This window comes from Gymnodraco acuticeps, unplaced genomic scaffold (assembly GCF_902827175.1).
Source record: "Gymnodraco acuticeps unplaced genomic scaffold, fGymAcu1.1, whole genome shotgun sequence".
NCBI classification, from domain to species: Eukaryota; Metazoa; Chordata; class Actinopteri; order Perciformes; family Bathydraconidae; genus Gymnodraco; species Gymnodraco acuticeps.
The window spans coordinates 2,550,600-2,570,216 of NW_022990701.1; the positions used below are offsets into that span (position 1 = coordinate 2,550,600).

At 40.8% G+C, this 19,617-nt stretch overlaps 1 protein-coding gene across 4 annotated transcripts in view; it reads left to right on the forward strand.

Moving 5' to 3' along the window:
- Positions 1-19,617, forward strand: part of tll1 (tolloid-like 1) — a 55,609-nt gene continuing 35,992 nt past the window's right edge. For 3 of the 4 annotated variants that reach the window (XR_004570507.1, XM_034231485.1, XM_034231487.1), the window contains exon 1: positions 1,742-2,367. Coding sequence is in view for 3 of the 4 variants with exons in the window: in XM_034231485.1 (XP_034087376.1) it covers positions 2,187-2,367 (181 nt within the window). In the remaining variant the exon portion in view is untranslated. Of the gene's footprint in view, positions 123-1,741; positions 2,368-19,617 lie in introns of those variants that run through there. The other variant, XM_034231486.1, reaches the window with a different exon arrangement.

The following is a 19,617-nucleotide window of genomic DNA, read 5'->3' on the forward strand; positions in this document are numbered from 1 at the left end:
GTACCGAGTGATACCGGAGGCCCCCTGAGACTCCTGGGGTCTGACTCCTGCATTTGAAGCATGAGGGGTCGCTTCGTGACGCCGCAGCAAACCGACGCGCCCCGGGCAGGTAAACGCAGCAGGTAAGCTGTGGAGACGCAGGGTGAACTCGTCTCAGGAGGATTTACCTTGGCAGGGTGTCCACAGGCTGCACTGTCTGTCAACAACCAACAACTGTTATTTACTGTCTGCCGTGTGTGTGCGTGGAGGTTGGGAGATTATGGGCTGGTTGTTGACAACTTTCTACATTCCGTGCAACATTAAAGTGAAAAGAGGCGAGATTTAACTGGTGGTTAATGTTCTATTCTCCATTTTTAAAGCGTCTTTGGTGTCACACACATAAACACATACTGAGAGTAGTGGTTAATTCAGCGTACCTTTGGGTACCAGTGATGCAGGGGAGGATCGTGGACCCACTTGAACTCGGTTCATCTGTTGTTGACGAACCGACTGCTGGCAAGGTTAGTGTTTATGACAGATTAGAGGAGACATCACAGCTGCCTGTCAAACTGATGTAGCTGATAGTGCATCAGAAACTGAGTTTAAAGATAAACCAAACACGTGCAAAATAAACAATTTGAAGTAAAAAGTAAAATCGTCAATAAGTGTGGATTTCAAGGTTCATAAGGTTTACTTTTGTGATGTAGAAACACTCAAAACACTCAGGCTAGTGTTCTGGTTCATAATAATCACCCTCTGAATGTCAAAGGCTCTGTTTCTTTAGCACCATATAATGCTGAAAACACATACTATACTATACCATACTATAATGCCAGAAAGATAGCCTCGACATGCTTGGGTGTGCGTATTTTTACGCACAAGTTTAAATGTAGCTTAATTGCAATTGATTAATAATCTAACCCTTGATCTTTTTCCATTTAACATTTCAAGGACATACATTAGGGGCGAGAGGAAGTATAAGAGCAGTAAAGGAGCCCTACCCCTCTACCTCTGGGAATTTATGGTTAGGCTGCCACCTACTTGGCACCTGCCTCTTAATCACCAAATAACACCCATTATGGACCGGGTATAAGGGGTGATAGATACTAATGACCACAGGCCATTTTCTAGCCGCCTTGTTAATTTGACAGCTACCGGTTCTTACTGTACGTCCACTGTCTAACGGACCCGTGTGAGTGAAGGTCCAATAACATGTGAAGATCAGTGCGCGCGAGATGAGGAAGGAGCTCCTGAAGTTTATTCATTACAGTGGTTAATCCGAATGCATGCGCTTTTGCTGCTGAGTGTGTGTGTGTGTGTGTGTGTGTGTGTGTGTGTGTGTGTGTGTGTGTGTGTGTGTGTGTGTGTGTGTGTGTGTGTGTGTGTGTGTGTGTGTGTGAGTGTGAGTGAGAGAGTGAGTGCAAATGAAACGGCAGCAAATGCTCAGTGAATAGAGACAATCAGGAACAAAGAAAGTGTTGGTTCTGCATCACTTAGGTCGAACAGTGCAAGTATTTGGCTGTGTGTGTGTGTGTGTGTGTGTGTGTGTGTGTGGTGTGTGTGTGTGTGTGTGTGGTGTGTGTGTGTGTGTGTGTGTGTGTGTGTGTGTGTGTGTGTGTGTGTGTGTGTGTGTGGTGTGTGTGTGTGTGTGTGAGTGTGTGTGCGTGTGTGTGTGTGTGTGTGTGTGTGTAGGCGGTGAGCTGACTCTTGAGAGAGATAGTATACCGGACACGGGAGGGAGAGAGAGGGAAAGGGAGAGAGAAAGAGGTTGCCCTGCGCTGAGACAGTCAGTCAGTGCTGGTTGGGAATATGCGAGGCGGTTGTTTCTTGTGAGCAGCACACACACTTTGCGCTCACAGATCATCCAGTCACGGTCCACTCACCGCGTCCTTCTCTCGTTTCCCCCACAGCAGCCTCACCTGCGAAGCCACAGCGGAGGACAGCAGAGTTCCTCGGCGGACACGTTGCTGACTGACACCGGGACGGACAGACGGACACCTCAGTGAACCTTCACCATGGAGGAGAGCCGGGCAAAGTAACTTCCAGCAGCCCACATCACCCTCAGCCAGGCTGTCAGAGAGGAGAGCCGCTTCACAATGACCCGTTAAATTCCTGCCGCCGATGCTTTCTTTGGAGAGTGGATTGACCATCTCCTAACAGCGGAGGAGACAAGCAGAGAGGCCTTTTTTAATTCTTTCAGTCTTCAGATGGACCGTGTGCCCTCGGCACTGGCAGCTAAAATGCGCTGGATCACGCTGGTGCTTGCCGGCTTGACTTTCTGGGGCAAAGTGACGATCTGTAACTGTTTCGACTACGAGGAGCCAGACTATGATTATTACGAAGAGGAGAGAGCAGAGACCATTGACTACAAAGACCCATGCAAAGCTGGTAAGTCCTGCAATTACTCAGTTTTTAGTTTTTTTTAGGATGATCGGTTAATAACCTAATAAGTACTTTTACGCGCCTGGTCGCTGTGATCCATTCTCTCTCACGCGCGTTTAAGCAATGACAACTAGTTTGTGTGCATGTAAATGTGTGTGTGAATTGCTCCAAATGTCCCCATTTTCCCACGATTCATAACCGACCGTTATGATCCCTTGGTGGTGCCACGTGCAGTCCGGTGACTGTCCCGCTATGAGCTCGTGTACACCTGAAATGCGCATGCATCACCTGTAGGCAGCATTCCATTTCTGACCGAAATGTCTTTGCATATACCAATTCTCTGCACGAGTTTGTGTGTGTTTGTGCATGACTCCAGATGTTACATCAACCATCAGATGAGAAACAGCTGGACCCAACTACACCAAAACAGCGCTGATGCACGCTCGATATGTTTTTCTGTGAACGAACAGATACAAACACAATTTGTGTTTGACCTTTAATGACAGAGTCCCGGAACGAGAGTGTGTTTTAGTCTCGTGTGTTTGTGTCGTGAAAGAAGGAGCATCCATTCACAGTGATCATTAATTACTTTTTTCAATTATGTAAGAGTTCACACATTAAATATAAGTTTTCTGCAGCAGATTATAGATATTTTATTTGTGTGTGTGTGTGTGTGTGTGTGTGTGTGTGTGTGTGTGTGTGTGTGTGTGTGTGTGTGTGTGTGTGTGTGTGTGTGTTGGCTTTACCCAAATGAACTAATTTGATAACACAAAGCTGGGGATTCACTTAGGACTTCTAGCACTCCCTTTCTTAAACTAAGATGTCTGTCTCTTCATCTTTCTCTAACGTTATCATTTATGTCCTTCATGTTCAGTTTTTGTCGGGGTCCAGTCCATGTTTTTCAAAATGTTATAGATCTGTACATGATTTTAAACACATTTTCACTAAGCTAAATATCCTACAATACTCATCATATAACACTACCTAACATTGTTATAGTCATAACAATGAAGCATATTGCAGATGTTAAAATATAATGATCCAAAAAAGACAAGGACCTTGAACACCTTGCCCTTCATGTTTTTGTGTGTTTATGTTTTTAGAGATGTGTCGATCACCTTTCTAACACTATCTGACTGTCACCACTCACACTATGTAGAAAAGCTCAATGGCCACTATAAATGATTGTTGCACGAGAATCCTCTAACAGCATCAGCATCATTCCCTTTGTGCAGTTAGAAATCGGAGCGTCTCCTCTCTTGTTGTAAGGGAGATGTGAGAGACGGTGTTGCATCTTCATGGTTAACATGCTTGCTTTAGTTACAGCCGTCTGACTGTGTGTGTGTGTGTGTGTGTGTGTGTGTGTGTGTGTGTGTGTGTGTGTGTGTGTGTGTGTGTGTGTGTGTGTGTGTGTGTGTGTGTGTGTGTGTGTGTGTGCAGATGTGTTTCAATGGCTTTTTTAAAGTGCTAATGTTGTCTGTGATGACATATTGGACTGATAAGAACTCAAACTAGAACACTGCGTTTACACGCCGACCAACACACATTCCTGACATACCAAATACACAAACTGAAACCCTGGACACTGGCCAGTGTGTGTGTGTGTGTGTGTTTGTGTATGTGTGCGCTTTTATGTTGATACTGGAATCCCATGACTTGTGGGTTTTAGTTATGCGGCGGAGTCCTGACCGTGTGTTTGGATTGCAGCCCGGCAGGTTACAGGGAGACAGTCAGTCTACATATCATATGTTTGAGTAACTGCGGCTCTTGTAGGTTAAAATAACTGAGGTGGAAAACCCAGGTAGTGTTTTTATTTGCTGGAAATATCAGTGTACATAAAGAATGTTTTCATACTTTCATGCTTAGATTTCTCACAGCAACTGACCACACGGGTATCTGGTTTCCTCTAAACCTCTCCATTTCTGTTTCTTTCTATGAAATCTTGTGACATGTTTTACCAAATCTTTACATTTTTTACTTATTTTGATGGCCTTTTTTTCACTTTCATAGGATACATGAAATTCAGCGCAACCAATGGCATGAGAAAGATAGGCTAGGGGCATTATGCGGCAAATGTCCCTGTCTAGACTTGGACTGGGAACATCAGATTAACATGGTATGCATGTTGTGTTAAGATTAACAGCAAATCAAATGTTAACCTTGCTTTATTCATGCCAAATAGACTGCTCAAGTGCAACCAAGGGTCAGAATGGACATTTTTGTATGTAATTCACTTGTATGTGTGAAGAATTCAAAACTTGTATTAAAAAACTCCACATTTTGCTCCTGTCCCTTCAGATGAATCATTAGCCATACACCTCAGGATAGCCTTAAATGTTTTGCCAAAGTTGAAACAGTTTCACATTCAGCATATCTTTACATGAAAACACCAACTACATAAAATCTACATCTGTTTGCATCCTTTCATGAACGTTTACGCATTCATGCCATCTCTAATTTACAGTCTGTGTTCAGTATGAGTACAGGAGCGGTTTATTGGACTTTTAGGATTGACCTAACATTCACTTCTTCTTCATCTTTTACACCTTATACACCGTCATGCTTTTCTCACACTCTCTTGATATAATGCAAAGTCTTTCAATGAGGAAATTCTTTTTGCTTATGAATATATTGCAAAATGTAGAAATAGAAATTCAAGAGTCACTGATTCTATATTCACATATCACATACATTGTTTTTTTTCTCAATTTAATATCATTGTAGTAAAAATATCTTTTACAGAACCACATTCCCACTGCCTACACAAGAGGAAGAAATGTGTCCTCTCAATATCTACATATACAAACATACATATTTGCAAATAAACCTCACACATCTACAGTACATACATAGAGACATAATTGCACTAGTGTGAGTCTACACATGTGCATGTTTACAGTAAGTTTACAGTATGCTTTTGCACATGCACATCCATAAATTGGGAAACAAATCAACAGATTAATTGATAATAAAGACGATTGTTTGATACCCCCTTAGCTCGGACCCATGTTGTGTTGAGTGTGTATGTTGGTGTCGGTGTGATTATGTGTGTGTGCAGCTTGTAAGAAGTGGAAGCGGCTTATTCCAGGCCTGACCTTGTGGCATCGGTCTGAGTGGTTGGTATTCCGCCTCCTGTTTTTGCTGGGAAAACACAAGGGGAATATTTGGCTGTCTGCTTATCTCCTCCGAGTCCCGCACTGGTAGACAGGAGAACACACACTTCCAGGCCTTTGTGAAGTGATTTCCCTACGCGAACACACACACATGCATACAGACGCACAAACTCAATACACACACACACACACACACACACACACACACACACACACACACACACACACACACACACACACACACACACACACACACACACACACACACACACACACACACACACACAGAGCTCCCTCCATTCACCCGCGCTTATCTCTTCCTGGTTGTCTGCATCCTGCTACTCAGCTGGAGATGACACACACACGTGCACGCACACACACACTCGTACGGGCGTGCGAGAGCCCCCACGCTCACTCAAGAGTCATTCATGCTTCCTTCCAAATCACTGTTCTCATAAAATGCTCACACAAACGGAGCGAAAGCTAAACAAACCTCGATGTCCGAGTGAAGCTGCGGGTATAATTTCTTCAGGAGTGACCCAGGAGACTAACTGCCTGTTCTTCAAATACAATAGTGGTGTATCGCAGGACTTTGCAGCAGTATAGTACAATACATAGTACATTTTCCAAGGGTGGAAACAAAACAAAGCAACAATGCCGCTTGCATGAAGTCATTTACATATCACTGTATGACAAACATTGTCCCACTGTACTCCGTACATATAAAGGTACTTATTATCAAAAGCCTTGGATAACCAAGAGCTTACAAAATGCTTGCAAGAAGAAAAATAACCTTTATAAAGACTTCATAACATTAAGGACAAAGGCAGTTGAAAAGCAATACAAGGCATATAAAAATAAGTTGACAGTTATAATGAGACAAGCAAAAAGAGAATATTATAATAATATGTTAAAAGAAAAGAAAAATGATATCAAGGGCACATGGAACATCTTAAATAATGTTATTGGAAATAAATCTGTATCCACTGGCTTGCCCAGTCACTTCATTGATGACAATGAATTTAACTATTTTTTTGTAAATGTCGGACCTAATCTTGCAAAGACTATTCCAAAACAACACGATGGGCAAAAAGAGGATGGCGGAATTGGGGGAAGTAAAGTGTTGCAGTCATTGTTTCTGGGAGAGATAAACGCAATTTAAATTAGATCCATTGTAGACAAATGCAAAAATAAGACTTCGACTAATAGTGATGGGATCGACATGACAATAGTGAAAACGACTATAATTAAACCGCTAAGCTACATCTTTAATCTTTCATTTCAGACAGGTATTTTTCCAGATGGCATGAAAATAGCTAAAGTTAGCCCACTTTTTAAAACAGGGGACAAAAGCCAATTTACTAACTACAAACCAGTGTCCTTGCTTTCACAATTTTCAAAGGTCCTTGAGAAATTGTTTGTCCAAAAATGTGATAATTTGATTGAAAAAATGAGTTATTGAGTGAGAGTCAGTATGGATTTAGTCAAAATTGATCTACAGCTTTTGCTTTAATGAAAATAACAGAAGAAATTACGACAGCTATAGAAAGAAAGAAATACACAATAGGTGTATTTATTGACTTAAAAAAGGCATTTGACACCATAGACCATTACCTAATTTCAAAATTACATAGATACGGAGTGATAGGAGTAGTTCTAGATTGGTTAAAAAGTTATTTAGATAACAGACAACAATATGTAGAATTTGCTGGTAGTACATCGGAGTGTATGAACATAGAATGTGGTGTCCCGCAGGGCTCGGTTTTAGGGCCTAAACTTTTTATTTTGTACATCAATGATATATGTGAAACGTCAACATTATTGCAATTGGTGTTGTTTGCAGACGACACAAATTAATTTTGTTCAGAAGATGATTTAAACATTTTAGCAAAGTGTATTGGACATGAAATGGTCAAACTTAAAAGATGGTTTGATGAAAATAAGTTAACCCTAAATTTGAATAAAACAAAGTTTATGGTTTTTGCTAATAGAAAAAAAGATGAAAACATGTCACTGTCCATTGATGGAGTTTTTATTGAAAGGGTTTCTGAATTTCGATTCTTAGGTGTGACGCTGGATGAAAACCTGACATGGAAATCACACATAGCACGTTAAAACGAAAGTGTCTAAGAATATTTCTGTTCTAAACAAGGCAAAGTATTTGCTAGATTACAAGGCATTGAGAATGTTGTACTGTTCACTTATTTTGCCATTTTTCATTTATTGTATAGAAGTTTGGGGCAACACGTACATGAGCAACATGAAGCCGTTGTCAATATTACAGAAAAGGGCAGTACGAATCATTCATAAAGCTGATTCAAGAGAACACACCAACAGACAGTTTTTTAAGTCAGGACTCTTGAAACTCAAAGACATACAGTAGCTGAGCTGCAGACATTATCAGTAATGCACAGGGCAAAAAGCAGAATGTTACCAGTATATTTACAACAGTTGTTTGTTTTTGGATCAGACAAGGAAGAGCACAGAAGGAAATTAAATTGTAAGCATCCTTATGCAAGGACTAATCTTAAGCAAATATGTATTTCGGTGGTTGGTGTAAAATTGTGGAATTCTCAACAAAAGGATCTAAAGAATTGTATATGTATTTTTCAGTTAAAGAAATTGTATAAATTAAGAAAGATGGGACTATATGAAGCAGAATGTGAATAAGTCTATGTACTCTGGTCCTGCATTGTTAAATATTTTTGATGTCTTTGAAGTGATGTCTGTTCTTTATTTGCAGGTCCCATTGTTATTGTTGTTATTATTATTATCATGCGCGTTGATGAGGGTGTTGCACTTTTCTTTTCCTTTCCTTTTCCTTATACGTACGTGTGATGTTTTGGTGTTGTTGTTTTTTGTTGTTTTGTTTCTTTCCGTTAACCGTCAAGTGGGAAATAAGTATTTTTTTTGTGTTTCTCTTAGTATCCTAAGATACTGTTATGTTTGGCTTTGAAAAATGTGTATTATGAAGGGCAGACCATCTATTTGTATTTATTTAGTTTTTTTTAGAAAGGGGCAGGTCACATAAGATTGTATTCTTCTCCCTGCTCCTTTTCACTCAATGGTGTTTTGGTAGAGTCATGTTTTGTTGGCAATTATTGTATTGCCACAATTATTTGGTTTTGCGTACCATGAGCGGGACAAATACAAATGAAATTAAATGAAATTTATACTCGAATCCTGCAGTGAGGAAATCTTATTTGCTCCTCTCCACACAGCAGTGGCGGTTCTACGGGGTGGCACGGGGTGACAGCTGCCACCTCAGAAAAATGCCTTGCCACCCCAGCTGCCACCCCATTTGGCAGCTTTGTTTTGAAAGAAAAGTTGTGGCTCATCGGACATTTATGAGAGAAAATCTCTAATGTCCGAGTGCAAGTGAATGCAGCACAAGACGCGAGCCTAACCCCTCCCTCCCTGGCGCGAGCGTGGAAATATGATTGGCGGCGATTTAATTTCAACGGGGGACAGCTCAAAACGAGAAGCATTTCGGATCCAAGTAGACGGAAGGAATGAGGTATTTGCGGTCAGGGTATGGCTGGGGTAGGCTACAGCCATACCAAGAAATGGCTTAGCCCCACCATGAAAAATGATGTTAAAGTAAGCAAAATAAAGTCCGCCAACTCGCGCGGAGTAAATTGCACAGACAGCAGTTAGTAAGATTGATTTCAGTAGCCACTTGTCTGGAAATACCGAAGACTAGAAACGGTTTTGAAAACTATTGTCACGTAGTGATCGTCTTCTCAATAGAACATCTTTGATAATGTCTTCTGGCCAATCAGAATCAAGATGACGGCGTGGTGTTGTTGCAGGAAGTCCCGACGGAGAATACTTTTGCGGTAGTACATCTCTATATACATCGATACAACATTACGTGTTGATACAAATCAACACGTAATGAAATAAGACCCCACGGTTTGATGATTGGTAGGTGTGTGGGCTGTCTTTCATTTTGACACACAGAACAATGGGGGCTATCCACGATTATCCACAATGTAAAGTAATTTACACAGCCTCTTCCCTCTTCTCTCTGTGAGGAGCAGCAGGTTCAGCTTTCAGAGCAAAGTAACAAAAAACTAAAATGGCATTCATTTTTTTAAATATGTAGTAATAGATTTATTTATTTTTCTTCTCAAGAGAGTACCAGAATGTGTATTTTATGTTAGTATTTCAAAAAATCTCCTGGGGGAGAATCCCCCCAGACCCCCCTGCAGGGGTTGGATTTTCAGCATGTCAACTCTTTCACTTGTGGGGAAATTGCAGGATTGACTCCAGGTCGCCCTTTTTATTTACTACAAGACAAATGTGCCTTTTTGTTTCATACAGTTCAATTTGGATTGAGACAGGGAAATAATCTAAACCTCACGCGTGGCGTTTCACTGTCAAGGGGAGCGTGTATGTAATTACATTGCAAATACTGACTTGAGCCCCACCACTGCATGGGTTAGCCCTACCATAGATTACCCAACAAATATACTCTGGAGCCGCCACTGTTTGCGGTCTACAATGATAGAGAAGAGCCTTTCAAGTTTGGCTGTACTCAGCATTGAATCAAAACGCACCATAGCTAGGTAGGCGTTTTGCTGATCAAGATGGTAATCGCCACATTCAGCTGTTATAGGCATGCCAACTTGATGCTCTGCTCACGGATGAGTCGATAATAATCAACTGTTAAGATGATGACCTTACGTGTGTATAATATTTTTCATCTTGAGGAACATTCATCATTAACTCCTCCAAAAAATATAGTTTATTTAATAATAACACTGAATATGTGAATCATAACAGTGATTGACAGCTGATAGGAATAATATGATTGTTAATAGTATCATATTCATTCAGACAAACATCGACGAGACAGTTAATTAATGTACTTATTGCAGCAGTCTGCATAGATTGGTACCCCTGCTGGTCTAAGAGTGAAACCAACTCATTCAGTTATTGTTCAGTTAAAATGCATTAAATTATGTCTGCCACCTTATATATTTATATGTAAGGCTTTACTGATGTGCCACAATAATGTCACCTATGTTATTGAGTTAAAATATCAATATTGTGGCTTTCCAAGTTAACATTGTTGATATGACTGCGATTAAATCAGCATATACTTCTGCCAGGGGATGCCACCCCTGAAATTCTCCTGCCACCCTCTTGCCACACCATGAATATTTGTCTAGATCCGCCCCTGCCACACAGGGATTGGAGAGCCGAGACAGGTAGAAGAGTTGGTTGAAATATATAGGGCCAAGATTATGAGCACTTAAGGAATAGTTACATCACAGTTTCCATGTGGAGCTTGAACAACCAGGACCTTCCACTTGAAGCACGATCTCCGCCCCACTGCCCACATGAAGAAGTTCTTGTGAAAATGGCTTTGTTGTTGAGATAACTACCAGCTGCTGGATGTGTAGGAAAGTAAATCACATGTCAATTAATTTGTTTTCAGTTACTTAATAAGCGATGTAAGAGTGATTTATATCATAACTTTTTCTGTGTGGTCGCTTGGTTTTTAGTTGGAGTCGCTCCAACATTTGTAGTTTCTGGGGTCTTCACCATGACAATTACGTGGGTTTGAAAGTCACCAAAGTTTCATCATATTTTTATACATATACATCTTTGGTTTAGTTTGGTTGGATATTTTTTCGTTGTAATTGCTGCGTGAATTATCCACAAAGAGCAAATGTAACGACTGTACAGACATTTGTTGTTTCTTCATAAGTCCAAGAAAGAAATCAAGAGTCCATTTCAGTTGTGCATTATAGGACTGTTCGCATGTTCTTTGGACTGAGAGCACCCATTCACAAAAGTGAATAGCTCTGAGGTATAATGTCTGGGCTTGAGATAATTTTAAAACAGAAAAGCAACTTAAAGACAGCTATAAACACTCAACACTCAATGCTCTGATTTTTATCGGGATTCAGGCGAGTGCAGGTGTTTATTTGGCCGTTTTCATATAAGCTCAACAAACACTACCCTATCAGTGCATCAGGTGTATCTAAATAGCTTGCTCTGAGTGTGCCTGTGTAAAGTGTTTGTGTGCTTTTCCGTTTTTCAATCATAGAGTGAAGCCCACCATGTCGTGACAGTAAGCTGCAGCTACTGTTCACCCCTTCCCCCATTCCTCAGTAGGAAGGAAACTAGAGCAATGTGTGTATGTGTGTGTTTGACACTGAGGCTGCATTGTATGTGTGAGCGAGAGGACGAGCGCTCTCACTCATATAATATTAAACAGGATTTTCCCGAGCACAGCGCTCCTGCCACTGAGCTTCCGAAGTCTTCTTCAGGATTCCCGCCTCAGCACAAACTCGGCGTCCGCGCTGAGAGCCCTCTGTTTGTTTTGGAGCGTCATTGTTCCGGAGCTGCAGAAGCCATGAGTCAGCGCCGCCGTCAATGCGCCCACTTGCCACGATTTGCTCAATTATTAAATGTCTGCCTGCTTGTATGTCACCTAGCTTCCCTGATGGTATTTATAGCAGCAAAATCATTCGCATACACCTATTGTTCGCTAGGAGAAAGCCACCTTTTTAGAGTCAAACTTTTTAGATGTACCTTGGATTGTAGGAACCTTTGTGGTCACAGCTGGAGCCCCCCCCGCACCACATGATGCACAGCTACGAAACCTTTTTATACAAGCCTTTGCTAAATTCCTATACAAAAGTCACCACATGAAAGCTTTTAATCGATTTCATACATATTACTTCGGCTGCTGTCATTGAATTACACGAAAGAGAGCACCACACGTTTATAATATTAACACTATTAGAGCGGTGAAGGTGAACACAAACAGTAACCTTGCGGGCAAGAGAGCTAATAATGAGTTGACATTTGCTGTAAATCTCCAGCTCCTTAAAGCGAGGCACCAGCTGCACACAGTTGATCATTTTACGTAGGTTCATCACGACGAGCGACTCCTTTCATATTGCCTAATTTCTTGTCATTTGATTCATTGCTATAGTCAGTGGCGTTTTTATATGTACAAAAGTGGTGGGGCACAAACAACTTAGATGTCTATAAGCTTCTGCAGTGACGTGCAGTGAGGTTCATGGCTGGCGAGGCACTGGCACTGACTCTTCAGGTTTACAAATATTACATTTTGACCTAAATCAAAATATAATATTATTTTCAAAAGCTTTTTTAGTCTGATGCTTCGTTTAATTTTAAACAGACAGTTCAACAAAAGGAAACCCAAAACATGTAATTTTATCATTTAAATATTGAATTGTTCTCTCTTAGTAAGATCCCATTTTCAATAAAATGGTGGTCCTTGACTTGAAGATGAAGTCCACACTATCCTTCTGGACAAAAATCTCTATTACTTTTTTGTAAAAGTCCTCCTTATCTTCTTGTAGTTTCAAAAGTCGAATCATAAATCTAATCGATAGATTTATGATTCAAAAATTATAAAAGTAGGGTAGACATGTGGATATTATCCGGCTGAACAAAACGTGCATTTATCTAACAGGTACGTTTCCCACAGATCTTATTTCGAGTTACTAGGCTTGTTTGAGACGCGTTGCGGCTCGCCTCGAAAGTAGACGATAGAGAATAGCCGATCGCAGCCGGGGGAGGTCTCAAAAAGCTCGCCTGAAGTCGGACAGCTCTGAGTCCATGCTCGGAGTCGGCTTCGTCTTCTTCTTCTTCTTCTTCTCTCGGTTTTTTGGCGGATTGCAAACAACTTTAAGGTGCATACCGCCACCTCCGGAGTCGGCTTGACTCGGTTTGCATTTATAAAGAATGCACACATGTGTTTAATCGTTAATGTCAGATATGTACTAAGTAAATACATTTGTTCCTGCTCAAGATTAGATTCAACTTTATTGTTATTGCACATATTACAGGTACTGAGACAACGAAATGCACTTTAGCTTCTAACCAGGAGTGCGACAAGCAGTAAAGTGAAAAGTAATGTACAAAATCTACAGAATAAAATATAGAATGAATTGAATGATGAATAAACAGGGTATGAATACACTAGATATACACAGCAGCCTGTGAGTATGTACAGTGTGTATGGATATGCTAAGATATATATAAAGTATGAAAACGGTAAGCAGTGCAAGTATAGTATAAAATATATAGATATTAATTTCATGATGATAAACATTGTGGAACGATGATGAAAAATGTGAACGGAAGGGGCGACGTAAAACTGACACAAAACAACAACAAACTTTTGCCGAGCCAATTGGAGAGTTTCATCAGCAGCACGTGGTAAAAACCACCAATGAGCGCTCAGCTCGAGATACCAGCGAGTCGTTTCCATGGATGTATAATAAGTACTGGATACAGCGTGGGAGGCGGGGCCTCATTCATTCCTATGAGAGCTGCTCATTAGCGCATGATGATAAAATAGCACAACTTTTGAGAGAGCGAAACGTCACAGATTACCCGGCATGCCTGAGAAGTACCCGTATGTGCGCTCATAGCGCATGCGCAACTTTAACCAAAAATGCTCGTTCACATCAAGCACGTCAATTTGCGTACACGTAACAGCACCGCGCGTTCATGACAGCATGGTAATGATTTGTTATTAAGATGGATTTGATATTAACGAGGCGGCAGTTAGAAGCTAGCGGCTTCATTATGCTAATGTACACATCAATCGTTATGTACTTATATTACGCTGTAACAGGATCTAGTGATATCCAAGCAACAGAGCTTCATTTAGCATGAAAGAATGATTGCACTGTATATATATATACTTATAATAAGTAATATTAACTTTATTTAATACAACATTTATGGTACACGATTTAATCATACAGCCCATGTAGTATGATATTGAATTATAGCAAACATGTGCAATATATCCATTATTACAGCTCCGTGGGATGGCAGTAAGACGATATGGGTCCTTTCTTATTGTGCATCCATGGGTAAAGATAAACGCAACTCACTTTGGTTTCTCAAACAGCATCTCTGTAAACTACGTGTATTCACTGAATTTCACTCTCTGCCTTTAACGGCTCGTTGTAGCTCCAATAGCTCCAGCCCCCACCCTCCCTGTGAGCACAGTGTGCTCTGATTGGTCGGGACACGTAACATGAACGTGCCGGGCGGCGCGGTCCCGTGGGTTAGATGCGCGTTCATAATGCAGAGGGTAATAACTCTCAGAATAACGTTATTAGCACATTATTACAACTTGAGGAACGAATGTTTTTAATAAGGGCTATACAAGTGTTCATACTGGGTAGTTTATTTAGTTTAAAAAAAATTATCCAACGATTTACAGACCACTCTTTCCCAATGTAAGTCAATGGGAAAAAGTGTTTCCGGGCCTGGCAACCAAACGGAAGTGTAGTACCGCCGTTTGGCCAGCACGAATATTTTCATCTGAGTTCGGCGCACTTCCTGGGGGCTTGGTCGTTTCCCATCAAGCATTTCGCTTCCGCAGCCCGTGGAGAGGAACTGCGCCGACTCGCCGCGCCTCGCTCTTAAGGCTGCGGGCGTCTTTGTCCCGCGAGATTTCAACGTCTCATGTAGGCGAGCCTCCAGAGCAAGTCGGACAAATGACTAACCATCATGCAACGCACTAGCAAGACGTTGATCGCAATTGCGCAGGTCTGCGCAGGTCTGCGCAGGTCTCGCTTGTCTCAAACAAGCCTATTTTCTAAAATCCTATGGAGAAATCTCATTGCTTTTTTGTGGAGGGAAGCCATGCGCAGCTTACTTCCGGGTTTTAGGACGCGTCTCTCGTCTCCTCTTCACCACACTTTTCGCGGCACACGTATTTACAGCCAATCAGCTCTGAATTATGTGAGATGACGTATGGTGGGGATGGCAGCTCAGTGACCCTATGGTCATTATTTTTTTGCCACACACATTAAATAGGAAAATACTCTGAGCATGCGCAGTGTAGTTTTTACAGTCACCATTCACAGTGAGAAGGAGGGGCATGATCGGGTTTTGTCCCACATGGCTCAAAACAGCTCAATAGGCACACACTGTAGACACTAATTAGAAGAACACTGACTAAAACAGCAATGTACAGACGAATCAGATGATTAAACATGATCTTAAAATATATTTTATATATATATATATATTTTTTTTTTTGGTAATCATTATTTTTAATACTTTCTGCTGACACTAGGTGGAGCTGTGCCTAATGACCAGTCGCCACTGGCTATAGTATAACATATAATTGATTGCCTCTTTCAAAACTGTTCTACACTTCTAGACCTGAAGCTAAGCCAGCTGTGTCAAATCATTCCATTTACGCGATTTATTTCTGTAGGTCTGAAAAACTCATTAGCCTATATAACACTGAAAAAAAACGTTACATTAAACATCAAAGAAAACGGTTGTTTAATGAGTGAAGCAGACATAAAGAGCGGGACTAGCCACTATCCTCATAAAAAAAATTATAACCCTGCCTTCTGTTAAACGTTTTATGTAAGAGCGTAACCTTCCGGCCCCTGGGTGCACACCCTGGACCCCCTGATGTAAACCGGGTCATGATCTTGTCTCGTTACTATGTCTGGCCAAACCCATGACCTGCTTGAGAGGAATCTCTGTGTCACATAATGTGATTAGGAGACTACACCAACTGAGTGTGTCCGCGTGTGTTTGTTTTTGTTTCTCTGTCATATGATATAGTGTCCTTTTGTCTCACACCGAACATTTCTTTGCCTTTTATCCCTTTCAGTTTATGTGGTGGAGCGCTCTTTAAGTGCGCACTCTTTTGAAGTTGCAGATGTTCCTTTCTGCTGAATATTATAATTGTCTACATTTTAAATTATGTTACAGTACATTGTAGCAGACACACAGACTGTTTGGAAAAGAAACTCAATAACCTTTTATTCTAAAAAATCTTTGCCTCTTTTGCCTTACAAGTAATTGTAATTTAAATATGACTTAAATATTTGAACCACCGCTGGCACTCGCTTTTGTCTTTGTGTTTTCGTGAAACACCACACACAGCTTTCTTATTCATAGAGATTCATATAATAAAAAATGAAAAGATAAATAGTTCTCCTCGACAACTGAAGGCAGCCTGACAGTATGTCCTTGTTAATTGGATGTGTTTATGATCAGTCTGGGCTTTATTTCCAGGTCGTTTCAGATGTACAGTGGTTCGCCTCGCTGCTCTGCCATCTGTTTTTAGCTGCGTTCATGCTCGAAGTAACTGTCCTTCCTAATCTGTAGACAAACACACACGCACACACTGCGCTGGAGATACACAGGGATGTGTCAGTGTGAAGGTGTGCAATTGGGTCTTTGTCAGCATCTAGGAATGTGTTTTAAGACAGCACAAACATATGATTAGTGTGTTTGTGTGTCAGGGTTGAACTATGACATCACGCAAACATTATCCTGAACTCTGCAGATGCACAATAAACATCTGGTAAAGGAAACAGTGAAGCTTAACCTGCTGGATGATAGAAAAGTTTGCAATTTTCAAAACTAGTTTTCTTTTTCAGTCTTACATGAACACAAACACACACACACACACACCATTTATGTCATGGCAATTTCATTTTATGTCACAGAGGTATCTCTCTGTGCACAAGGGTGGGGGTGTGAACTTAAACTTGGACTAAGTTTGTACATTTCTAAGCAATGACACCGCAGACTCCTCGCTCCACATTGCAGCACCTTACACGCTCCAATTGGCCCTTTGTTATTCCATTTTAAATACTCAAAATCAAAACTACAAGTCATAATCTCAATTTAAAGTGCTTCTCGAAGTGATGCTTTGTAGTTGGCCACACAATGGAGGCTATGGTTAACTTTGTCCTGAACTGGTTATGGTTTCCAGCAGAGACAAACATCAAAACATCCCAAGAAACTTCTCAAACCAGTCCTACCCTGTAGCATAAAACCAGCACAGTGATAAACTCCACATTGAATGATTCCACATTGCACAATTGACGTTCAATGACAACATACAATACAGATGTAGCGAGGTGGAAAGTAAGGATGTGAAGGGTAGGGGAGTGAATCTGACTTTGGAGCCTTTCCCTAAACTTCAGCATATCTTAACTATAGTTTATTTGCTGTAACCATGATGTTTTCTGTATGAAAAACACGTTGTAGTTTGTAAGGTTTTGCAAAAAACTAGAACTTGGAAAAACCTTTTATTAGATGTAAAAAACAACATCAGAGAGTTTGGAAGAGTTGGCCAATGTTGACATTTCCATTTGTTTGTAGTGTTATATTATCCTGTAATGTTAATATATCTCTTAAAGCTATACTTCTGCCCAAACATGACATAAACAGGGCTTTCATTCGACCCTAATGATAGTCCTGCATGCATTGGCTAATTGGCCTGATGCTGCACTTTCTATAATAAAAAAAGAAAGAAAGTTTGAATAGGAGTTAAATACAAAGTCACCATCATAAACATAGTGAAGGTGAACAGATTCGGATAAAGTTATTGGTTAAGTGAGTTTTCCAGTAGTCAGACTGTGAATGAGTCGGAGCCAGGTTTGGCAGGGAAAGCTTGAAAAGGCAGTTGATTTAATTTCTTTAATAATCGGGAAAATGTCAAAGAATGCTGACAAAGGTCCAAATGTACTTGAGTCAAAAGTGCGATTCTAGATATCGCAAGACTTTAGTGATAAAACAGAGTAACAATAGTTGCCAATTTTCTGCCAAATCGATTATTAAGTGTCAGGAGGAGACATTAACAGTGTACTCAATTTGGCAACATTCTGACAAAGATCTGGCAGTCTTTGAATGGCACTATAATGGTCTACTCAGCTCTGTATATGATGCGGTTCTTGTTTCGCTGTACAGTTTTTAGACCTTCAGTTTTGTAACCTTGCCCCATTTCAACAATGTCAACGTCCAGGGATTTCAAACTGGATCAAACAATTACTTTTGGAGAAAATCCTCTAACAGGGCCGGGATTATCTGTTTTAATATTACTCTACATTCACAAGCACAGCTATACCGTCTAATAATGATACAAGTGGGAGGACACACACATACACACACGTGCACACGCACACACACACGTGCACACACACACACACACACACACACACACACACACACACACACACACACACCTGAGCCCACCTACAGTGTGACCTTATATTTGCTTAATGAGGAGCTTAGTGAGATGTGTGTGTGTTTGTGTTATATACACCCCAGTGAATACAGCATGAGTGCATAACTCAGCAGTGCATAAGTCTCTGCTGCATTGTACTGTGGTGTTTGTAAAATGTCAAAGGAACAAATTAATCTGTTCAAATTAAATCCTCTTTTAATCACACACACGTACACAACACACACCGTGTAATTTAGTCTCTGCTTGTAACCCATCCCAGTATTAGGAGCTGACAACTATACTCCAGAGCGCCGGGGAGCAGTGCGGTGCCGTGCTCAAAGCCAACTCGGTACTGCCCAGGAGGTTAAAGGTCCACACTTGAACTGACGACCCTGTAGGATAAAACAAAACATAAAATTCAAGCAGGAGATCATTTATTTTGTATAAAAGTTACTTTAATACATCAAATAAAACGTAATTTAACTAAAGCCTTAAAAAAATGCAATTCTGGGCCGTTATTTAGCTCACCTGGTAGACCACACACTGGGGCTCACAGGTTTGAATCCGACCCGAGGATAATTTACGCTTGTCAATCTCTTTGTCTCCCCCTTTTCAACTCTCTCTCCAATAGTGAACCAAATGAATACCACTGTCCCCAATATTGTTTGACTTTATTAAAGCATCGTTACATTTATTAAAATGAAGGGTTACTGTCTTATCCTATAAACTTGTACTATGTTTTTCAGGTGAAAATGATGTTTTAGTGGATGTTGTTTGCATTATATTGCACATGTTAGTATTTCTGCTCTCACAAAGACACAGTAGTAGGTTTGACATTTGTAAGCATGCTGCAGAGTCAACTTGCACAAAGCAAGAGAGAAAGAGAAGTTGATAAATCCAACAAAATACGATCGGCCTGCTCTCTAAACAGCCACCATGTTGGGAGCTGCTGGATGCATGTGAGGGAAGTCTGCCTCTCAGTTTGTGTTTGGTGCATTATTGTGTGTGTGTGTGTGTGTGTGTGTGTGTGTGTGTGTGTGTGTGTGTGTGTGTGTGTGTGTGTGTGTGTGTGTGTGTGTGTGTGTGTGTGTGTGTGTGTGTGTGTGTGTGTGTGTGTGTGTGTGTGTGTGTGTGTGTGTGTGTGTG